The sequence below is a fragment of the Scylla paramamosain genome, chromosome 16, assembly GCF_035594125.1.
Source record: "Scylla paramamosain isolate STU-SP2022 chromosome 16, ASM3559412v1, whole genome shotgun sequence".
NCBI lineage: Eukaryota > Metazoa > Arthropoda > Malacostraca > Decapoda > Portunidae > Scylla > Scylla paramamosain.
In genome coordinates this window covers 4676627-4699419 of record NC_087166.1, presented here as the reverse complement: position 1 = coordinate 4699419, position 22793 = coordinate 4676627, and the positions used below count along the sequence as shown (strand labels likewise).

At 40.1% G+C, this 22793-nt stretch overlaps 1 protein-coding gene across 1 annotated transcript; it reads right to left on the bottom strand.

Moving 5' to 3' along the window:
• Nucleotides 1-1554: 1554 nt before the first annotated feature.
• Nucleotides 1555-9168, bottom strand: LOC135107904 (N-alpha-acetyltransferase 60-like). The gene is made up of 8 exons (XM_064018281.1): nucleotides 9037-9168; nucleotides 8026-8208; nucleotides 6975-7077; nucleotides 6039-6203; nucleotides 5130-5350; nucleotides 3877-3981; nucleotides 3321-3459; nucleotides 1555-1952 (listed from the first exon to the last, which is right to left on the bottom strand). Exons 1-7 carry the CDS (start codon nucleotides 9051-9053, stop codon nucleotides 3327-3329), a joined length of 927 nt encoding a protein of 308 aa, XP_063874351.1. The 5' UTR covers nucleotides 9054-9168; the 3' UTR covers nucleotides 1555-1952; nucleotides 3321-3326.
• Nucleotides 9169-22793: the final 13625 nt, after the last annotated feature.

Genomic DNA, 22793 nt, shown 5'->3' with positions numbered 1-22793 from the left:
TATAAATAGATAAATGCATATCTTTCAAATAATTTATAATATAGAACACACGTGGTGTCTTGGACCTTTAAGGTTTCCAAATAATTGGTTATCTAACAAAAAAAGTTTGTTCACATACCTAGACACTGTGCATGGTGTCCCAAAAGTAGGCAACACATTTACCATACCTGACTAGCAAACCCTTCCCTTCCAAGGGCTTGGGTGACATTCCCCAACACAGTACATCACAGCTCCTTAATCCTTACCTCCAGGCACAAGTCATAGATAGTGATATTTGTTTTATTATTTATTTTTTAATTCTTAATTACTGTGTGTGTGTGTGTGTGTGTGTGTGTGTGTGTGTGTGTGTGTGTGTGTGTGTGTGTGTGTGTGTGTGTGTGTGTGTGTGAATATATAATCCAATGTTCACAGATTCTACCTTCATGAGAGAGAGAGAGAGGAGAGAGAGAGAGAGAGAGAGAGGAGAGAGAGAGAGAGAGAGAGAGAGAGAGAGGAGAGAGAGAGAGAGAGAGAGAGAGAGAGAGAGAGAGAGAGAGGAGAGAGAGAGAGAAGAGAGAGGAGAGAGAGAGAGAGAGAGAGAGAGAGAGAGAGAGAGAGAGAGAGAGAGAGAGAGAGAGAGAGAGAGAGAGAGAGAGAGAGAGAGAGAGAGAGAGAGAGAGAGAGAGAGAGAGAGAGAGAGAGAGAGGAGAGAGAGAGAGAGAGAGAGAGAGAGAGAGAGAGAGAGAGAGAGAGAGAGAGAGAGAGAGAGAGAGAGAGAGAGAGAGAGAGAGAGAGAGAGAGAGAGAGAGAGAGAGCGCTGTACCTTTATTTTGGTACAAGTAAACAGGAATCAGTGGTTTAATTTTTTCTTTTTCTTTCATATTTGATCAATGTTCCTTAAAAAAATGGAAGTTATATTGAGCCTTCTTAAGCTGATCTAAAACTACTTAATTATGCTTTTACATGATGATTTTTTAATCAATGCTCTAGAATAATTAATGAAAATGATTTTCCCTCACCAGTCTACAGACAGCAAGTCAGCACATCTCAGCATGACTAAGTAGCTTATTTCCCCAAGAAAGGAAGTCAAGTTTTTTTTTTTTTCTCTCTCTCTTTTCAAGTCAAATATGTCAGTACAAACTGAGTGCAGATAACAAAATAGTTCAATCACCTCGGCCAATATGACCACCACTGATGAAATTAAGGAAAAGATGACATTGTTTGATAGGTGAAATGTGACACGTCTTGAGCTGCTGTGCTGTTTGGGTAAAATAGTATGTGCAATACAGGTGGTTTATATATATGTTTTTGTGACTATGATATTCACTAGCATTTTCAATTACCTTCTATATTTTTCTTGTTTTTTTTTCTCTTCTTTTTTGCCATTAAAGGGATATAGATAACTGATTATATTTGCAAGTTTAACTTTTTTTACACAGGGGAAGGTCTCTGTCTTCCAACCTTCATGAATACCAGGATTATATATTATATAATATATCATATGAGATACAGTAGGATGAAAAGTTTGTAAAACACTATTAATTGACCTTTCACCATTATCATCATATCTTTGAGATAATATTCACCTCTAAATTATCAGTTCTCTTATCAAAAGAACTTTCTGCACTAATTATGAAACATATTTTGAGCTGTAAAATGAGAAGTGGAAAACACTGGCACTTCTTAATGTAATATATATGTATGTATATAAAGTACATTTTATTATTTCACTAGACAAAATAAATTTTAAAAATATATTGCACTACTATGAATTTATTCTGCTACTGAATTACTGTTATGAGCTATGTATGAGAACACAATGTTTTCATAGTAATTCCTCCCCAGATTTTATGAAATTTGAAAATGGAAGCTTTTCATCTATATTTATAAAAAAAAATAAATATACCTGCCTTGCAAATACCATCTCTAGTGATGAGACCTTGCCATGTGAGAGTCCTTGTCTTTATTGAAATCTGAAAAGAAAGTATGTGCAGTATGCATAAAATGTAAAATAAAAGTTTTACAGGAGAAAACATCTCTAAGAATTTTTGTGAATATATTTGTTAGAATTCAAGTTATGATGAATTAACCCTAAAATTAAATTAAAGGGTGATAACATTATGGTATCAAATCAATTATATTAGTGTTAGGGTGGCCAATTAGAATAAGACACCATACCTTGGTGTCATGGCTCCAAGATTTGCATATACCAGCCACCATACTGGTAAGCCTTTTATCAACCATGCTTGCACAAAGTAAGATCACAGCTCTCCCCAACAATAATGCATGTCACAATAATCTCAATACTGACCCAACCTGTCCACTCCACCATCTGGTCAGATAAGTCCCTAATCATAGCATGGTCACACTGGGCAGGGATGTAATTTGCCAAACATGATGTGCAGGAGGCAACTCAGGTGAATCTTTACTTCTTTTATATACATTCATAGTATCCACTATTAATATTCCAATGAGGCCTATGTTATAAAGCACTCAATATACAGTAAATATTATTTGAGAGTACATACATATATCAAGGTTGTCTTCCCCAAAAAGGGGAGTAGCCAAGACAAGACATACAACTTTCACATGCACACTCATTCACACCACTCTCTTAGCCCCTTGCCTCCCAATGGAGAAGAGAAAGCACTCCTGTCCTCACTTTATGGCCACACAATTTGGATGGTCTGGTCTGGAACAAGGCTCCTTCATAACAAGTATTCTCTCCTGCCACACCCAACTGCCCCACACCTGTGTGAAACCATTGATGTGTGGTGCCTCCCTTGGAGGTTGTCATAAACTATCCAATCCCCATATTGGAAAATGAGAACATTAAATGAAATTATGATGATAATTAATTTCAGCATGAAAGTAGACAAGAACAAATTACCTCTGCTCAACCAATGATTCATGGCCTGGCATAACTTGAGGTCTGCAGCCAAACACATTAGCCACTAAACTACAGCAGACAGCATTGCCTTGGCTTAAAAAAATCTACGGCACTCTTTTCTCTTATAACTTTGCCTGCTGGATTTATATATATATATATATATATATATATATATATATATATATATATATATATATATATATATATATATATATATATATATATATATATATATATATATATATATAATCCTTCCTTCAATAAAAAACACAAATTCCCCTTGCTTTCTTCTAGGCATGAGTATAACTGACAGATTTGTACTGAGAACATCATCATATGGATATCTATCCTCTATAGCACATTGTTTATCTCTGATCCAAAAGTATGTACACAAAAATGGAAACAAGTACATAATACAAACTGATGCATCTCAGCACAATGTATCTCTCACCTTGTGCTAGGAGAGGCGGTGGGCCATGACAGCTGTGGCTGAACGAGCAATAAGGCCCCAAAACTTGGATAACAGTCTAACTGGCCACCAACATACTTCATGTGCTGTCAGTGCTTGGGTCCAGTGTTGGAGGTAATCTGTGCTGCGTGCTAAGGAAAATGCTGTACATCATAGAACACCTGTACTATCATAAAAGTTAATTAATTACGACTGAACTCATGTCCTGAGACTCTCAACTTATTGTGCAAAGATGAGAAAATATAGAAGATAAAAAATTCGAGACACTGCTAATGGAAGTGATAAAAAATAAAACAAACAAGCTCTGAAAAAAATTATGGGCTACAAGTTATGAATAGTATACTATCTAAATAACAATATATCCCTATTCTAGTTATGAAGTTTCTCATATTTAAAATATGCATTTGCTAACTTGTCATACTCTGTTGAAAATAGCTATAATACCTTCTGGTGGTCACTTCTTAATCAAAGAAAGCACAAGAAGAAATGCTGCCAAACATAATGAAACAAATACCATAGTAGATGTAAAAAAGGATATAACAGTGTCCATGGTGGATGTCCTCCATTCACGTATCTCACATAGGAAAAAGCGTCCTTTGGCTTCCCCTTGATGTTGTAATAATAAGGTAGAAATGTGTGGCGTCTGGAAAGCAGAAGCATAATGTACAACAAAAATGCCATTTAAAAAAATTATTGAAAAATATAATAAATAACTATTGTGCAAGGTGTGAATGGTTGGATCACAATTTATGCATCTACTCAGCTTCATGGGTATCAAAAGGATTAGTAATGGTAATCATAAATTAAGAATACTAATGGGAGCAAATCTAAACTTGTTCTGGCATTCATCACCAGCCATTCACATGCACCTCTGCATCATGGCAGTAAAACATGATAATGAAATCCAGTTGAACATGACTGAGGAACTAAAAACTTCATTAAACACATATCCTGTAAATTGCTAAATTCCTATAAAATGAACAACTTTTGAGTGAAATGGCATTACGAACAATAGCAGGTTAAATTTTGCTTTTATCAACATTAATATCATCATCATCATCCTCATATATAAGACACCCCCTTTCTGCTATGCCCCTGCCAAGGCAGACCATGGCAGAAATGCTATAAGATTGATTACAAGCATATACCAGTAATAAGATTAAGCCACTTGGGTAGATAGGCTGACCACTTTGGATTAAATGTTTTAACCATAATGAATTCACCAAATGAAACAAATATAAAAGGAAAAATCAGAAACTGAAAACTTTTCCTGTTAGAACAGATTATCTTACATGATCATTATCAAAGTACATATAAAACATTGGTCCAGTATAGACCAGGTTAGTGTTGTGATGGTGAGTTTCAAACATTATCTAATTAAAACTGAGTCTGACCTATTACTGCTGAAAAATCATCACATGAATTTGCACATGCTATGGGTTAGGTAACTACAGGACAATCAATATTATTCAAGTATTATAAAATAGTAGCAATATGACACAAAACATATAGGGGGTATCGTTTATTTTTGTAAGATAATCATGATGTTGTAGATTCCTGTAATATCTCAATAGATTCATCTAACATCCTTTCAAACAATAATATATAAACAAATATTTTTATTTTTATTATTTTGTTCAAATTTTGATAAATATATTTTCTTTAAAGGCTAACAACTCTCAGTGTTCATTAATAAACCTGTAATCACAGCTTCCATTTCACCAAGAGAACTTGTTCAATTACATATTACAGAAGAAGAAAAAAGAAAAAAAATGGGTAATGATATCTTACACAAAGTTGTGGCGCTGGTAAAAGGCTATGGCCTGCTGGTTAGTGGTAAGAACATGTAGGAGCACAGCCTGGACATGCGGTGCTTCATGGGTAGACAGCTGAGAGAGGTAATTGTCCAGGAGTAGCGAAGCAATGCCATGACCACGATGGGCATTACTTACACCCAGAGTCAGGATGTAACCGATCTGTGTTTGCCCAGTAAGTGATGGAGGTAAAAATATCTTGATCCTGTATAATGAAGGAAAAGAACTCAACTGTGTATCTTATGCAAGAATTAAAATATAAGCAATATACATAAAAAAAATCTGAGACATATGCAAAATCAATTAGCAAATAATTCTTGACTGCGTTTCTCTAACACAGTAAAAAGATATACCTTTATTATTCTATGCATTCACTGACTCTATTTATGTACACAAAGCTGAAGATGAGAGCCACAGCCAGGCCTATATGTTTATAGATTATGTCTAGTTCTAACTAAAGCCTCAGGATTTTCAGAACTGATTATCAGGTGAGAAAAAAATAATTATATATTTTGTTATTCAATCTAAATTGGTTTCTCACACAGAATACTGATAAATATATGATATGAAATTACAAACAAGAGTTTGTGGATCACTGTAATAAAAATATATGATGATTATTGCGAGTATAAGCTCAGATGATAAAAGGATTTTAAATGAAAACTGATAAGGAATGATTGCATGAAAGTGAGACATGGGGTTAGCTTCAATCTATTTCCATATACTTGGGTAAATAGAAACAGGCATGCACACACACACACACACATTCCTCCACCCACACACACACATACTAAAATAAATAAATAAATAACTAATAAACAAAAATTAATAAATAAAATAATATAAAGTATAAGTTAAAAAGAGAAAGAAAACACCAATCACTTACCTCTTTATTCATCTTAGAAAGTGGCTTGGTTTCTGCCACCAGAAGCCCAATGATCTGCATGTTAAATGTTGCAGCCAGAGCATAGAGGCGAGGATTTGTTGTAATGTCCTCGTACCACATGTCTGGATACTGTATAGGAAACCATTCTCGACACAAAGCTTTCACCTGCAAGAGAATCTGCAGATGAAGACTGCACAAACTTTTAGAAATTTAGTTTTGAAAATTAAAATTCCACTGGATAGGACAAAGAATTAGTCTTGGAGTAGGAAGGTGAAGGAACAGATACAAAAAATATAAGTGGAGTAAATGCAGAGCTTGGTAAGAAGCTGAAAAGTTTAATGAGAATAAGGAGTTATTTTGGAAAAAGAGAGAGAGAGAGAGAGAGAGAGAGAGAGAGAGAGAGAGAGAGAGAGAGAGAGAGAGAGAGAGAGAGAGAGAGAGAGAGAGAGAGAGAGAGAGAGAGAGAGAGAGAGAGAGAGAGAGAGAGAGAGAGAGATATGAACTGCCTTTATTGATTTATATTGATGTGTCATTAACTCCTCTCACTCACTCACTTCCATTACCTGAAATCTTCTTCTCTGCATTGGATTCTGACAAACAATGACAATTCAGATATTCATGTTAAATCATCACCCTCACAATATCTATCTGATCCCATCACATTATTTGCTCAAAATTGGTATGGCATCAGAACATGATAGCATCCTGGACATTTAGTGAACTCATCCATGAAAATAAATACCCATGATGTTAGAAACCTGGTAGACTATTAAAATCCTGATCATTGCTGACAAATGTGAAGGTTGTAGTCCATTGTCTAAGCTTCTGCCACCAGAAAAATACACCATATATAACAAATTGAGATTGCAAAAGCTGGAAATAATTCAATTGCAAAAAAAAAGTTAATTAAAAAAATTGTTCTTCTTTTATACACACCTCAGGTAAGTCACTTGGGCACAAAAAGCGCAGCTTTAGCTCGGCCAAAGAGCAGAGTGGCACCCCACGAGGCTCAGGAATAGTAACATCCTGCTCCACCCTGCTGAGTAGAAGAAAGAGATGAGGAAAATCATTATATAATAATCACTAGCTCACACCAAACTTAATTCTTCATTATACAGGTTTTTATGTATGAGGGACACTGGCCAACAGCAGTAAAAATATGAAAAAGGTCCACTTGAGTGCCAGTTCCCAATGGAATAATCAAATATTGGATGATAAGTGTCTTGAAACCTGCTTCTTGAAAGAATTGATTTTCAGTGTTTGCTAAAATCTCTGACAATTATAGTCTTACACTGAGTATCTAATAAGTAAATACTAAAATGTATGTTTTAGCATTAGACAATAACTAAATGGGAGTTTTTGAGTAAGGAAAAATTACAAAATATCTCACCACCACTTTTTTCTTTTCTTTTATATATTTTTTCTTAGTCAATTCCATTTCCAGTGTATTTTTATACCAATTGTTTTTGCATGACCAAAACACTTGAACAGAGAAAAATTCCAGAATATAATGATATCAAACTCAAGTTATAGTACATGAAAGGATCAGGAAATGTAATGGTGTTTATCTTAACTGGCCATTCACTTGAATAATTATCATTACTATTTAAACAGTTCTCATGGTATGTAAATAAAATTTACTCTTCTGTAGTTAAGGTAATATGTATTTTCTTTTATCATGTTACATTTATAAACTGTTATAATGAATGTCTCCTGCCCATCTTTTAAGTACTTCACTCTGTCCTGGATAGACATTACACAACCTTATCATTCCACAACAGTTATTCTTTACTTCAGCAATTCTGATGTAATCTATCCATCTTTGGTTACTTTTTACACTTAACTTTCTTTAGGGTTCTTAGCACCCTACTTTTATAAATTTCCTTATATTTCTCAACTATACACAATTAATTTTCTCCTTATGACACCTAAGCAATCTAATGATGATTCTCATTATTCCTATTTAGCAAAACTTCAAAATACTCACCCCATCTCTTTTACGTTGCATTCTTGGCCTCTAACACCCTTCCATCTGTAAGGTTGTCTGGAGATATCTTTGTGCCCTGTTTCATTTTCTTTTGAGTCCTTTTCCACATGATATCCACTATCCCACCAGCCACTTGTAAACTGCACTGGGATTGGTTGATGGGTGGCCACAGCCTTTACTTGCCTGTTGGGAGAAGGAAAGAAAAGTCAGATATGATGCAGGTGCCTAAAAAGCTTGGCAAGCACAATGATATTAAAATGTCACTTAAGATATACTTTACTGTGACAAATCTGACAAGTCACAACCACTCATAATTAGATCTTGCTCATTCTGTTCTAAGGAAAATTTATCTGAATCTGAATAAAGGTGTATTCACTTTGCCCGTTGGCTGAGACACTGCAGGCCACATCAGGTGTCTTTTGTAGACAAAATCTAAGACAGCTAAGTCACCTACATATATATTACCCTACCTTGACCCTGAACTGACTTTTGACATTCTCAAGCTCATAGCGACCTTTCTACAGATAATGATAAGTATACATTCAGTAATGAACTCTACATATCTTCTTTTCCCATCCTAAACCACTTTCCCTGGCAGGTCTACAGGCTTAATGTCCACTAATAAAGAGATACAGAAGAATGAAGTATTGTATGAGACAGCAATCATACCGAGTTTTCCTAGTTTTCAGACATGAACCCTCAGACAAAATAGTGTAAAATAGCAGTGCATTTTCAAAACGAAATAATGCGAATTCTCCTGCGCATTTTTATATAAAACATTATCCCTTTTACATCTTTATACCACTGAGGATTCTTGTGTTAACAGATAATCGTGGCTCTTTTCTCTCCTGCACATCCTCCAGAATAAGGATGCTGCCAACCTCCCTGCCAGCCACCGTCTGGTACACGCCCCTGTTATGTACGTAGGATTCCTTCTCCGTCATATTACTCTACTGTATTAGCTGATGACAGAAGCTCTCTTAAAGTAGCATGTCTCCCTCAAACACTCACCGTGTAGCGTGACTCATGGGAGATCCTTTTAGAGGAAGGAGTTGGTGGTGATGCGTACCATCATACGTTTGTTTACTAGAATCAGCTGTTTGGTAAGCGAGTAGGCCCGATATGTATTTCTTCCACACTATTAGGAACAGACTAGGTGGATTGTATATTCTATTCTTCAAACAAATTTCCCATTTCAGAGAATATTTTGAATTTAGTTTACATATTCATGACGTCATAGTGAGTCTAATCATAATAAACCAATCTTATCATTATGGCATTAAATCTTGACCATGAAAACATGGGTATAGGTCACATAGTTGTATAATACATATATATATATCATCTCTAGTACCGCATGCGAGTTTACTTTTGTTACCAAATTCTAATTAATATAATACTAATGAATTTCTATCATGAAATTATACTTGATTTTGTGGTAAAAGTGTAAGTACATGAATGATATGATCGAGATAACAGCGCGCATGTTTCACTCAAGGAATGTTCAGCTGTTAGTCCTCGTAATCTATCCTGCTGGTGTCAGTTATATAAAGGATTATGTTGACAACACCAATGATACTTTTTTCACCCCCACCAGTAAATCCTTTTGACTGCGATAATGCTGTGGAGGGACGTGGTAACTTATGTAGCTACTTTCCATAATCCTTGCTTATCATAATGTCTGAGAAGATAAATGCATATGCTTGTCTGAAAAGTTGTATTTTGTAATCAAGACACAGCTATACAGCTTTATTAGAAGACAGACCTGCAGCTTGATATCCATGCACAGGTTCTTCTATATATAAATCACTACGAGAGCTATCTGCATCTCAAAGAGAATGTACTAGATATGTAGTATGTAGTATCCATTCCTTCTCTGTAAACATGTTTTTAAAATCTGCTGCGGATATTTGCCCGCTTGAGTCTGGGAAAGTTGTTATCGTTGTCACTTTTCGCCCGGGGCTGCTTGGCCAGGCAAGGTCGAGGGGTTGCCTGCTGCTCGCCACCCCCGCAACTTGTATGCACTGCTCACTAAAACTTTAAGCTGCAAAACTTACATATACTGAAATTCTGTCACTAGTATCCAAAACCTGTTAAGTACAATAAGATACAAAATACAGGAGTTTCGTAATACGCGTGTGATTTAAATTTCATCTCTTAACATCGGTTTAAAGGGACAGATACTATAGAGAATTTCTGAGACCCTTACCCAGCGTCGCTGTTTGTTTCTTCTCTTGTTTGTACACCGCTGACGATTTTCCAAAGGTTTCTTAGATTAAGCAACTACTACACCATAAATGTTACTTCTTTGGACTAGTTACTCTTTAAAAAACATAACGTTATGTAAGAAAACGACGACAACAAACATTCTCTTTCATTACGAGGTAAACTAAGATAGAACACGTGGACGCTGTGAGTTGTTTACGTGTAGTACTCTACCCACCTTTGACCTGATTTTCCCTCCCGTCACCCCCCTTTCCCTCACCCCTTGGGTCGTTCTAATGCGGGGGAGGAGAAAACCACGCCGCTGATGTCACCATTTAAACTGGGCATTTTTCCCCATGAGTTGGTGACACTTGAAAATGCATGTATGGTGGTATTTCTATTAGGATAACGTAATTTATTTTCCGTCTATAATGCTGTGTGTGTGTGTGTGTGTGTGTGTGTGTGTGTGTGTGTGTGTGTGTGTGTGTCAACGGAGAGCTGCATGATAAACATTATTTACGAATACTAAAATAACTAAAGACAAATTCAGGAAAGAGAGCAGTGTTTGAGGGCACGAAGTTAATGTACTCGTAAGCCTACAAACAGAAACACAAGTCTGCACGGTAGCTGGACGAGACCTCGGGCACTTCCCCTCCACTACAAGCCCAAGCCGGCTCCCGTAATCCTCCCCCTTCCTAGGTTTTCCCGACTTGCTGATTATGCGCCAAACACTTCTTTACTCTCTCTCTCTCTCTCTCTCTCTCTCTCTCTCTCTCTCTCTCTCTCTCTCTCTCTCTCTCTCTCTCTCTCTCTCTGTGTGTGTGTGTGTGTGTGTGTGTGTGTGTTTCTATGTATCTCGCCATAAGTATCAGTAGAAAATAATGAAACAAAAAGTGGTTTGTCCTTTTTTCATGTCCTTATCTTACTGGTATGTTCTTTTACTTGTTCATCGATATATTTATCTTTTAACAATGAGATGGACTCGACATTGAAATTGTTTTACGCAGAGAAAAGATAAAGATTATAAAGCGTAAATAAATCAATAAATAAAATGAAATTTAATAAATAAACAACAAAAGTCTTTATTTTAAGCAATCCATCATGTCTAAGTTACCTGTTTGTCACCTTTTGCCATCTTCCCAGCCTCGATTTTACGTTCGAAATAAATATCATAACTTCCTTAAGTTTACCACCCTCTTTGCGCGATTTCTTTCCCTTCACCCCGGGACGAAAGAAAATCACACAGCTCCTTTAAGAATTCTGCCAACCCACCCTCCCAGCCAACACTCTTGTGGCGCTGAGGCTCCTGGGGAAGTCAGCGAGCGGAACGCCTTCAGGAGCACCGATTAGAGCTTCCCACAGCACGGGTGTAATGGCGGCGCCGGGGAGCAAGGGTGATGAGAGAGGCAGGGAGGAGGTGATGGGGGAGGAGTGTGGGAGGAGGATTTGGAGCTGCGGGGAATCATGCCGCCCACCCGACCATGACTGTCGGTCTTGTAAGTACAGTACGTCACTGTCCCTGCTGACTGGTCACTATCACTCCGTTTTTGCTATTCACATTCACCCGCGAGGCTCACTTCGATAAAGAATGAAATGGAATAAGTTAATAATAATAATAATAAAATAAAAAAAAATAAGATGAAATATATAAATGACGTTATTTCTTTTCTTTCTACAACACAATTCTGGATTCTTTCATTGGCATTTTTTCATTGACATGGTATATATGAAATGTGCCGGAATACCACCACTACCACCTAGAACAACAATAACAACAACAACAACAACAACAACAACAACAACAATAATAATAATAATAATAATAATAATAATAATAATAATAATAATAGGAGAGAGAGAGAGAGAGAGAGAGAGAGAGAGAGAGAGAGAGAGAGAGAGAGAGAGAGAGAGAGAGAGAGAGAGAGAGAGAGAGAGAGAGAGAGACTGCCCTATGACTGGCATGCGATAATTGAATGACTATACGTTGTAAAGCGTCAGCAAGTTTGATTGTCCGTCATCTAATCACCGGGCTTCCCAGCGTGGCCATGTGTCCCTCGTGCTGACACAAAACTGACTGGCGGCTTAACGTGGTTCTTTCTGTCGTCAACAGCACCTTCTATTCGATTCATTTGATGTAATTTGCCTCTTAGTGGATGAAGTGATTGAAACGCTTGCCTCGCCAGTGACATTAGCGAAAGAAGACTCAATCACAATATAAACCCACTTGATTTTCTGTTATTTTACTCTTCAAAGTTAACCACGCGTAGAATTAAAGAAATGGTGTCCCTCCATTTTTTTTTTTAACAAGTTCTGATTTTGTTATACGAGTGTTATAGTATTTATTTATCTATTTAGTTAGTTAGTTTATTAGTTAGTTAGTTGTCCATTTTCGCAGCGTTCATGCTCACAGTGACTAATCAACACATCCTAATGAAGTTTCACCAGAGAATCGTATATATGTTTTCTCCACGGGATCCTCTTGTGTCTAGTTATATGAAGCCATTTTTCCCGCTTTTCCATCTTCCAGCACCTTCTTTTTTCCCATATAACATTTCTATATCATCACAGCCCTGGATTCATAAATCACTCACATTTTCCTTCTTTTATCACTTCCTTTGATTAAGCCTTACTCACACACACACAAAGACACTCTCTCTCTCTCTCTCTCTCTCTCTCTCTCTCTCTCTCTCTCTCTCTCTCTCTCTCTCTCTCTCTCTCTCTCTCCTATCTTCACAGTCACCTTTCCCCTCGTCGCTATCCTCTCATCCGTGTATCCTCGCCTCCCTTATACACGTCCCTCCCACATCATTCTCTTTTCCTCCCTTTGACTCCCCCCGTGACCCTCCCATCACCCTTCGCCCCTCCGGATGTGGCCACTGACCCGCCCATCCCTGCTGACCCGCTTCTACTCGTCCTACTGATAGCTGACTTGTCCTTCCTGCTGACCTTTCATAGTTTAATTCAGACAGACCTTTGACCTCTGTCTATCTCTGTTGACCGTCAGATGGCTTATCCCTATCGAGGCTTAATCCAGTGAGCCCTGTTGACCCTCAATCGATACATCCTCGACATCCTGTGACGTTTGTATGTCAACCTTTGCCCTCAGGTATTCTTCGTCCTGAGAAATGTTTGTTCATCTGGAAACCTTGTTCGCTCGAGCATATTAACCTAGTTTTTTGGTATCTTATTATTGCTTTTGACTCATTCATTCCGGGGCTGATTCTTTGTGCTTTTCCCTCGTCTTGTTTTTGGCTTACGCGGAGATGATGTGTTTCTAATCTCGGCATCCCCACGACTTTCCATCATCTTCAGTCTTTTTACAGGGGTGCCTCTCAGGGTACAGAGTCGGGTTATCTGACTCATTAGTGACTCATACTAAACTAAGATTATAGAACACCTAAAGAGGGAAAGATAAGCTAAAAAGAAAATAAACAATAAAATAAATAAATACACGATTCTTTTTCTGTAGATTAAACTAGGAACGAAAAATGCAAACAGCAAAAATACTGCACCAAACTGCCAAGATCTGTAGTTGCTGTTTGCAAGGAAGTCAGGAAGTCAAGAAGTCCTACTACGGGAAATGAAATAAGGAGCACATTTTTTTTCTTTCAGTGTGGGTCATAGCCCTTCGCTGCGAGTCTTTTAGGAGCTCTTTAGTGCAGAAAGTTTGCGATTCTTTCCTCAATGTGGCGGTGGCAGATGACACCCCACAAGCCCTTGCCTGAGTCAAAGTGTTTACCTCGTGCTTCTGGCCGTGACGCCGCCCCCTCCAGCGCTCACCGTGGCCCCGCTCACCCCTGCTTCTGCCTCACGTGTTTTTAGGGTCAACGTCGACTTCTACGGGAAGAGGAAGGAGCTAAATTGATCTACTCTCATGCGTGACTTTCATGATACCGAAGTACGCGGTGTTCATGTCTGTAATTTCGACTTGATTTTTTTGACATTAGACGGTGTTTCAGTTCATCCCTCCCTTCTCTCTCTCTCTCTCTCTCTCTCTCTCTCTCTCTCTCTCTCTCTCTCTCTCTCTCTCTATCTCTTGCTTCTTGATCTGCTTTCGTTCGTGACTTTCGTAAAACTGCAGTAGATGGTATTAACTTTTTATTAGCTGTTTAATTTTTGACATTAGATAATATTTCAATATGCCTTCTTGTATCCTTAGCTGTCCTGTTTCCTCTGGGCTTGGTTTTCTTATTCATCTACTTTCAGCTCTTCATAAACACAGTGAGCGACGAGTCTCAGTAAACCTTGCGTGTTCTCTCTTCTCACGTTCCTTTCCTGCTCTCCTTTCCTCCCTCCCTTCCTCCTCACCTGCTACATGTTCATTCGTACTTTCCTTTCCCTCCACCTCTCCCTCCTTTCCCTCCCGTCCAAGGTGCCCTACTGCTATCCTGAGGTTGAGGCCACCAAGAATTCTGTTCCAGGCTGGTGGACGGGTCGCGGAAGAGGTGACCCCGTCCAGCCACCGCCGCCACCTGCTGCCGCCACTACCTGTGCTCACACCTCCTGCCTTCACACCTACCGCCTTCACACCTTTCATCTACACCGCACCTGTTTTCGCAAATACTTTCCACGTGTGTGATACGCCTACCTCAAAAACAATCAAACTTATCAATACCTGTCATAAAACCTCCCATTTTCACACCTATCATTTACATCGCGAGTGCTGTTTACTTTTACAATATGTTTATCATAAAAGGACTGTCTTTACACGTATATTTGCACTGACGTTTATATTGTTTATTGGTATTTGGCATGTCTTCACAGCACAAGTGTGGGTTTCCTTATTCTTGTAATCACACCCATCTGCGCAGCTCTTATCCTCCCTCACACATGGGTTCACGTACGACCGCTCCTCACGGACGTGTTATCGTAGCCTCAACTTTCCTGTGTCTCTAACCTTCACTACGGTTAGAACGATCATCTTTAAATTCACAGTGCAGTTTTATGAAAAAAAAAAAAACAATGATAATAATAATCTGCAGCATATGTGCTTACATTCTCCCTACTCGCAGTCTGCTAGGGCGATTCATGTCTGTTCTGGTGGATGATGACGGAATAATTAATATTTCCGTTCTGCTTGACTCCATTCTTTTAATAATGAAATATGTTACATAATAACACATGAGCCAGGACTCCAGGCCGCTGAGTACCAAGGAATATTCTCGGTGCAAACATTCATCCCCACCTCTGAATGAGACGGCGGCTGCGGCTGTGGTGGGTGGTGACGCACATGTGCAGCAAACGAGGAGCGGATATATTATTTTCTTTATTGTTGGTTGCATACCTTTCGGTGCATGTTGGGTATATCGTAGTGACTTTCCTTATCAATAATTCTGACGTACAGTAAGGAAATAAAAAGGTATATCCATAGAGCACATACTAATTTACATACATGATGCTTTGGATAAATAGCTCTACTTTTTTTTATATAGTATAACGTACAGTTTTATTGTTATGTGCATATTATTGTTGATCTCTCATTGACAAATTCAAATAGATGTATGCTTGATCATAATAAAGCATAAGTCAGGTATTAGGAGAGCCTTCATTCATGGCTTCAACAGATCAGTGATGTAATTGCTTCGAACCAGTGATGCGACTCACACGGGAGGCAGTGGAAGACAAGACCAGCACGGCGGCGTAGTGATATATTGTGTTTGTGCTTTACGTGTGCGTGAGCGGCGTCCCTCACGTGCTTGTAGTCGGCGTGAACTGCAGGGGAAGTGCTAACATACGTAGTGATTGGAGTGACACCGTGACGCCAGCTTGCCTGCTTTAGAGGAAAATGAAGCTTACTTGCTGTGTTTCCTTCTCCTCTTCGCCTCATCCCATACGAGAGTTGTGCGTTGAGAGTTCGACTGAATTCAGACTGAATTCGAATGATTCAAATTAGAGACGATATAATAAACGTCATCCAGTCAGGATAGTCGGAGTAACGTAGATATAAGACGTAAAGTAGTATTGTTCTTTCACTAATAGGTAAGTTTAAGGTGCAGCTTTCCGCCAGGTACCTCCTCTCGTGTCCTCTAAAACATCCTCTCTTCCGCTTCGCCCGTAAGCAATCCATTCACTTCCTTTAATGTCGAAATACAGATAAAAAGGTAAGTTTATACTCGCTATAGGCCAAATGTCGGAATGTTAATGAGCGGAGTTTCCCAAAATAATCAGCGAACCCACGGCAATTTTTCAGTAGGAGAGATAGCGCTGTATGTGATGACCCTAATCGTGCTACATGACTTGTTGCGTCGCTGTAGCTCAATGAATTTAAGTTTCAGCGCTCAAAGGTTATATTTTTTTAGATGTGGTATATTAAGTTTTGCTGCACCATATTTCCGTAATGCGGCGCTTTCACTCACTCACCAATAAATCAATCGGTCAATCAACCAACCAACCAATCAAGCAATCATTCATTCATTCATTCAGTCAATCAATTAATCAATCACTCATTCAATCAACTCCTCCCCCCTTACTATATCATTCAAAACTAGGTCTCCGTAATTATTTTCACGTGTTGTTCCATAAATTTCCCGTTTGTAGATGAATCGTCTTTAATAAACTAAGAAATGACGCAATTTGATCGCACAATAAGAAAAGCGTATGTAATTATCTTTTATTATTCTACAATTCTCAATGTATACTATAGCAGCGCCACATGATTCCCTTCACTGTAGCGCCTTGAATTTTATCAGTCAGATCACCTACGTAGATAGTTGCAGGCAAGTTGACGTCATGATGTCCGAATCCGTGTGCTTACGAGACCGTGATTCCCTTGTGTGTGTGTGTGTGTGTGTGTGTGTGTGTGTGTGTGTGTGTGAGTCGTCCGCTGCATGTGTGGACGTGAGGCGTGGTGATGAGGCCGCCGCACTCTCCACTGCACAAGGACAGCCGCCTTCCTCGCCCAGTCCGTCGCCTCCTGCAACACCACTGCAGGTACAGACATGCCAAAACTTATCGTGACAGTAAAGGAAACACACACACACACACACACACACACACACACACACACAGAGAGAGAGAGAGAGAGAGAGAGAGAGAGAGAGAGAGAGAGAGAGAGAGAGAGAGAGAGAGAGAAAATTTGGTATATATGCATTTCCTATATTTGCTACAGCTATACATTACCTTCTCAGCATCGTGCCAGCAGAGGCGCCTTGTCACCAGGATCTTGCAGCACATAAATTGAGTTTTTCTTTAGTGATGCTTTTATATTATATCTAATTGTGTGTAGACATTGTTGTAAGCTCTTCGTTCCACAGCTTCACCACATGAATTATTATTACCATGTATTGTCACCTTTTTACGAGTGTAATACACAAGATAGGTTAATGTCACCTGTGGTGAAGTATTTCTTTTTCCATTAATGTTGTTGATGTTGTTTAGCGCTCATTGAAACAATGAAGATGTGTGTGTGTGTGTGTGTGTGTGTGTGTGTGTGTGTGTGTGTGTGTGTGTGTTGCAGTGCTGAACCATCACGCCCTTTCATACAAGGTGCAACACAGGATGTGCAACATGTTTACGGACATGAAGGGACATCTGGATAAAAAACCGTGTATAAACAAATGTTGTTTTCGCATTTGTCATAATTTGGGGTGAATTGAAAGTCTGAAAGAAGCTTGACACCTGTTATTGCGAGGATGGAGGGGGACTGTGAGGGAGAATAGGGGGGGAAAAGAATGGGGTGAGACGATAAACTAGACGAGAGGGAGGGAGGGAGGGAGGGGATTAGGAAGTTCTGGATACGGGGATAATATTTAAAGTACCATGTCATGATCCATTGTCTTCAAAACAATGTCTTGCATCATTAAAACACCCCCAAGACCACAAAGGTTTACATGAGCATGTAGTCTTGATATAATTAATGAAATTAAATGTAACATTGCAACATCTCATCGTGACGTTGCCGCCAAATTTAGTTGTCGCTGCTTGAGGCACTGGTGTGAGATACATCATTTTGTGTTATTTGACGGACAAAATTAAGTGTTGTGAACAATTTCTTTTACTCACAATAATGTTGAATACACAGATATAGTGTGTGTGTGTGTGTGTGTGTGTGTGTGTGAGAGAGAGAGAGAGAGAGAGAGAGAGAGAGAGAGAGAGAGAGAGAGAGAGAGAGAGAGAGAGAGAGAGAGAGAGAGATTGTTACAATTTTGTCTCACAGTTTCCTGGTCTGAATTCCGAGAATAATATTATGACGCCATTTCTGCCTCACCAGTTTGAACCCCGCGGGACTCTTCACTGCCCCGTGACTTACTCATGCGTCACCGGCCCTTTGGTTACTCATGCGGGGCGAGGCCTCTTGAGTCAAAGGAATTACTCACATCACGTATTCCTCTAGTTCCCTTGTGTCGCCTGGTTGGGGTAGTGTGATGGGCCATTAACACTTCACTTTTTTTTTCTTTAATTTATATCTTATTTATTGAAATTCTGCTGCTGGTGCTTGTGCTGCTGCTGCTGCTACTACTACTACTACTACTACTACTACTACTACTACTACTACTACTACTACTGCCATTACTGGTGCTGCTGGTACTGGTGTTGTTGCAATGATAGCAACCATAATTCACTTGCTAACCCATTCAGTGTTGCCTTTTCTTCATAACCTTACTTCTAGCATTTTTTTTGTTCTCCTTTCTCTGCATCTCTTCCTCTAATATTGGATTGTGCTATAATTTTCTTCCATGTGTGTCAGTAACTTTCGTATAATTTCCAAGTGCATTTGTTGGAGATATATAATAGCTTTTACTTGTGCTCATTATATTGTGCACAATTTTTCTATTCTTCGCCCCAGAATTTTACCTCATCCTGCATCAGATATCTCATCCACTCCTGTCACTATTACTTTGTCCTTATTAATCATATGCAACTATTTATTTTCGTTCATCAATCTTAAATTTTCTCCCATCACCCATCATTCCTCTCTCCCACTCCCTTCACCCTTGCCTTCCCCTCTCCCTCCCAGCCTCTCCACCCTTCATACACACTCTTATTGCGTCGCTCTGAAAATTACGAGGCCCTCTCACCAGCCTATGAGGGAAGGTAGGCCTATATACATTACCATAATAGCGTGATAATTCCTTTAATTCATTTCACGAACTACCGCCTTCAAACGACACCGGCTGGAGGAGAAACGGAGAGGGAGCTGAGGGAGGGAAGGAAAGCAGAGAGAGAGAGAGAGAGAGAGAGAGAGAGAGAGAGAGAGAGAGAGAGTGAGGGAAGTGGATTAAATACTTAAGAACCTGATCGTACATTTACTTACAATTCTAATTATCACATCATCCTCTTAATTTTTTTCCATTCTTTCTTAAGTGTCTCGTCTTCCTTCCGATGTCTTCTCATTTTTTTTCCTATCTATCCTTCAAGGTTATCTCTTCTATCGATTAATCCTTATATTTTCTAGTGGGCATCGTTCTTCTACTGATAGACTCTCTTATTTGCCCTGTTACTCCCTGGCCCTCTCACCTCTCTCTCTTTCCTCTCTCCTTTTCTCTCATCTACGAGTATTCTGACTGTTTAACTTACCCTCCTTTCCCTCTCTCGACCCTACTCTCTCTTTCTACTACTACTACTACTACTACTACTACTCTCTCTCTCTCTCTCTCTCTCTCTCTCTCTCTCTCTCTCTTTCTCTACCCACTGCCGTCGCTTAGTTTCCCACAATGTCACCTACAGTTTCGGCAGGAGGCAGAGGGACGGGGTAACTAAGGAGCGCCTCCGTTTTCTTTTATGTCGAGGCAGACTTCCCCAGAAATCTCGCGCTTCACTGAGGCTGAATGTCCCTTTTTTCCCCCCTTCTTCTTTTAACAGGAGAATGAAAGAAGAAAGACTTGAAAAACGTGTGAATTATTTTTGTAAAGCGAATTATAATGATTTCTTGATTTTTTTTTTGTATTGAGTGTTGGTGTTAGGAGGAAAGGCGTGGCGGTGGTGGTGGCGGCGGCGGTGGCGGCGCCTTCTCGTTGCAACTCGTTGGTTCACGTCGTATGAGTCATCGTGCCGAATGCAACAGACTGGGAAATGACGCAGTATTTTTAGTTGCATTTTATCCTGTTTTGCTTGTTAATTCTGCGCTCTCTCTCTCTCTCTCTCTCTCTCTCTCTCTCTCTCTCTCTCTCTCTCTCTCTCTCTCTCTCTCTCTCTCAACAATATGATATTTTTATGTATTTTTCCAACAGTTTTGTCAGGAAAGTCTGCACACACACACACACACACAGTCTCTCTCTCTCTCTCTCTCTCTCTCTCTCTCTCTCTCTCTCTCTCTCTCTCTCTCTCTCTCTCTCTCTCTCTCTCTCTCTCTCTCTCAGTTATGAAGATGTAGGACCACAAAATAACAAAGTAACGCTGCATAACAACCATCGATGCTGAACAAGGGAAGAGGGAAGGATGGGTGAAGGGAAGCAAGGAAGGGAGGAATGGGACGTGGCAGGGGGTTATCATCATCATCAATAGGGGGGCATACTTCAGGGCACGTCATTGCGCCCTCCCGCCGTCTGTATTCCCGGGGATCTGTAGGAGCAAGCCTTCCCGCGGACACCCTTTCCATTCCCAATGAGGCAGGATCGATCGTAATGCGCCAGACCACGAGCTTTGCGGGCGTCCCCTTGATTTAGTCTCCCCTCAAGGCCGCCACTTACTGATGTGTTATGATTATGAGCGCACGAGGGTTAGGAGATGCTAGAAAAGAGGTGAAGCTTTGTGTAGGAACTTATGAAGGAAGGAAATGATTCGTAGTTGGAGGAAGTACACGCGTAAACATGCAGACACACACACACACACACACACACACACACACACACACACACACACACACACACACACACCACGCGCGCCAAATATTGCATTCAGGAAATAGATTCAGAGATGAGTAACACAGACACACGTTAAGTAACCAAAGAAAACGTTGACCCGTCAGCAAGAGAAAGTAAGAATGAAGAATAAGATCTTACTCATAGTTGGCAAAAAGGAGGACAGGATGAGGAAGGATTAGACAGGTGCTGCGGAGGGGTGCAAGAAAGGAAGTGTGTGCCGGGGCGGGAAGGATGTGGGGTGAGGAAGTGGGATGCCCGGAAGCGAGTGGTGGCGATGGAACCCAATGAATGGAGGAGACTCAGATGCCACAGTTTAAAGCACAAAGTGAAGGCCACCACCATCATCACCACCATCGCCACTGTACCAAGATGTTGTCTTAGGATGGTCTTGAGCTGCTTTAGGTGACACTGATTGCTGTGTACTTTTGTTGTTGCAGCACAGGAATCTTTTATACTTCGCGATTAATTCATATCTTTAGTGCAGTATTTTATGTTATCGAATATTCTGACGTGTGTATTTTTGTGTTGCTTATCATTTGTGTTTTGCATCTTTCACCTCCGCCATCGTACACCTGTTACTTACACCTGCATATTTTCCCATGGGAGCACTAACACCTGCCAGACGTAAAGCAGGTGAGACTTACGTACTTACATGAGAAAGGATGTTACGAAAACGACAGGTGCAAATTATTTCTAAAGCTGGAGTTTATGTGACTTTAGTTGGTATCGGTTTGGGTAATCTGAGCTTGTGTTGCAATAACTACTTTCTTTTGAGTTCTCCAGGGTGGTAATTCCGTGTGTTCCCATCATGAGAGCCAGAAAACTGGGTCTATTATGGCAGGGATAAGTATAATGTTCGAGAAAGATCGAGGAGAACTTGCTTCTTATCGGCGCCTCGAAGCACCACACATTGCGAACGTTATGAGAAGGTCTGGTTTATTAAAGAAATGATCAATGAACCTTGCGGAAGCTCTGCATTCCCTTTATTACAGACTGTCTCTCATTTTTCCTTCACTCTTGTCAAAGCCTCATTTAAGGTGTATAATTAAGCCCATAGAAGGATCCCGGCGGGCAATTATTGGTCTGTACTCGATTAGGGTTTCGCTGTCCGTCTAGGGGGCGTGTCCCCGGTGCCGTCGGGGAGTGCAAGGCGTCTGGGCGGGAGGACCATTGTGTCGTGCCATTTGTACCCAGGTAATCATACGTTATATTTCCCGAGTTCTGTTCGAGTACCTGCCGAATGGGGAAACGATGGGAGGAGGCCACATAAATAAAGGGTAGATGCAAGGTGCAGACGGGGCGCTAACACCTCCCTTCGGCGTTCACTTTTGCAGAATTTTGTGTATTTATTTTAGTGGTCGTTTTCCCCGCTGGCAGGTGAGGGGCGGGTCGTGTTTGAACTCGTGATTCGGCGATGGTCAAGGTGTAGGAGGTCGCGGCGGCCTTCAAGCTGAATTTTAAATGGCGCATAAAGTAGGTGTTCATGCTGTGTCTGTTAAGGCGGCGCCGGGTACTGTGGCCGCGAACGATGCACTGTGGGGGTTGAGGGCTGCAGCGAGGCGGGTTGCATGGAGTTCAGGTGAGACTCAAGGATATGGGTGACCACAGGGTTGACTGCTGGGACCGTTTCTCAGCGTTTCGTTCTCTCCAGTACGTTTCGGACGTCCCCGCTTCTTGCCCTAGACTTTGCCGCCTCTGTTTATTCCATCCTCATGAATTAAACCATGACGTAGATTATGAGGGGTTGATGTATGGTTCTCG

Excerpts from the sequence above, each read along its gene's own strand:
- LOC135107904 (XM_064018281.1), bottom strand. Across the intron at positions 5,351-6,038 it reads TTTCTAAGATGAATAAAGAG|ATATTTTTACCTCCATCACT; the intron begins GTAAGTGATTGG and ends TACAGGATCAAG. Across the intron at positions 3,982-5,129 it reads TACCAGCGCCACAACTTTGT|ACGCCACACATTTCTACCTT; the intron begins GTAAGATATCAT and ends TCTGCTTTCCAG.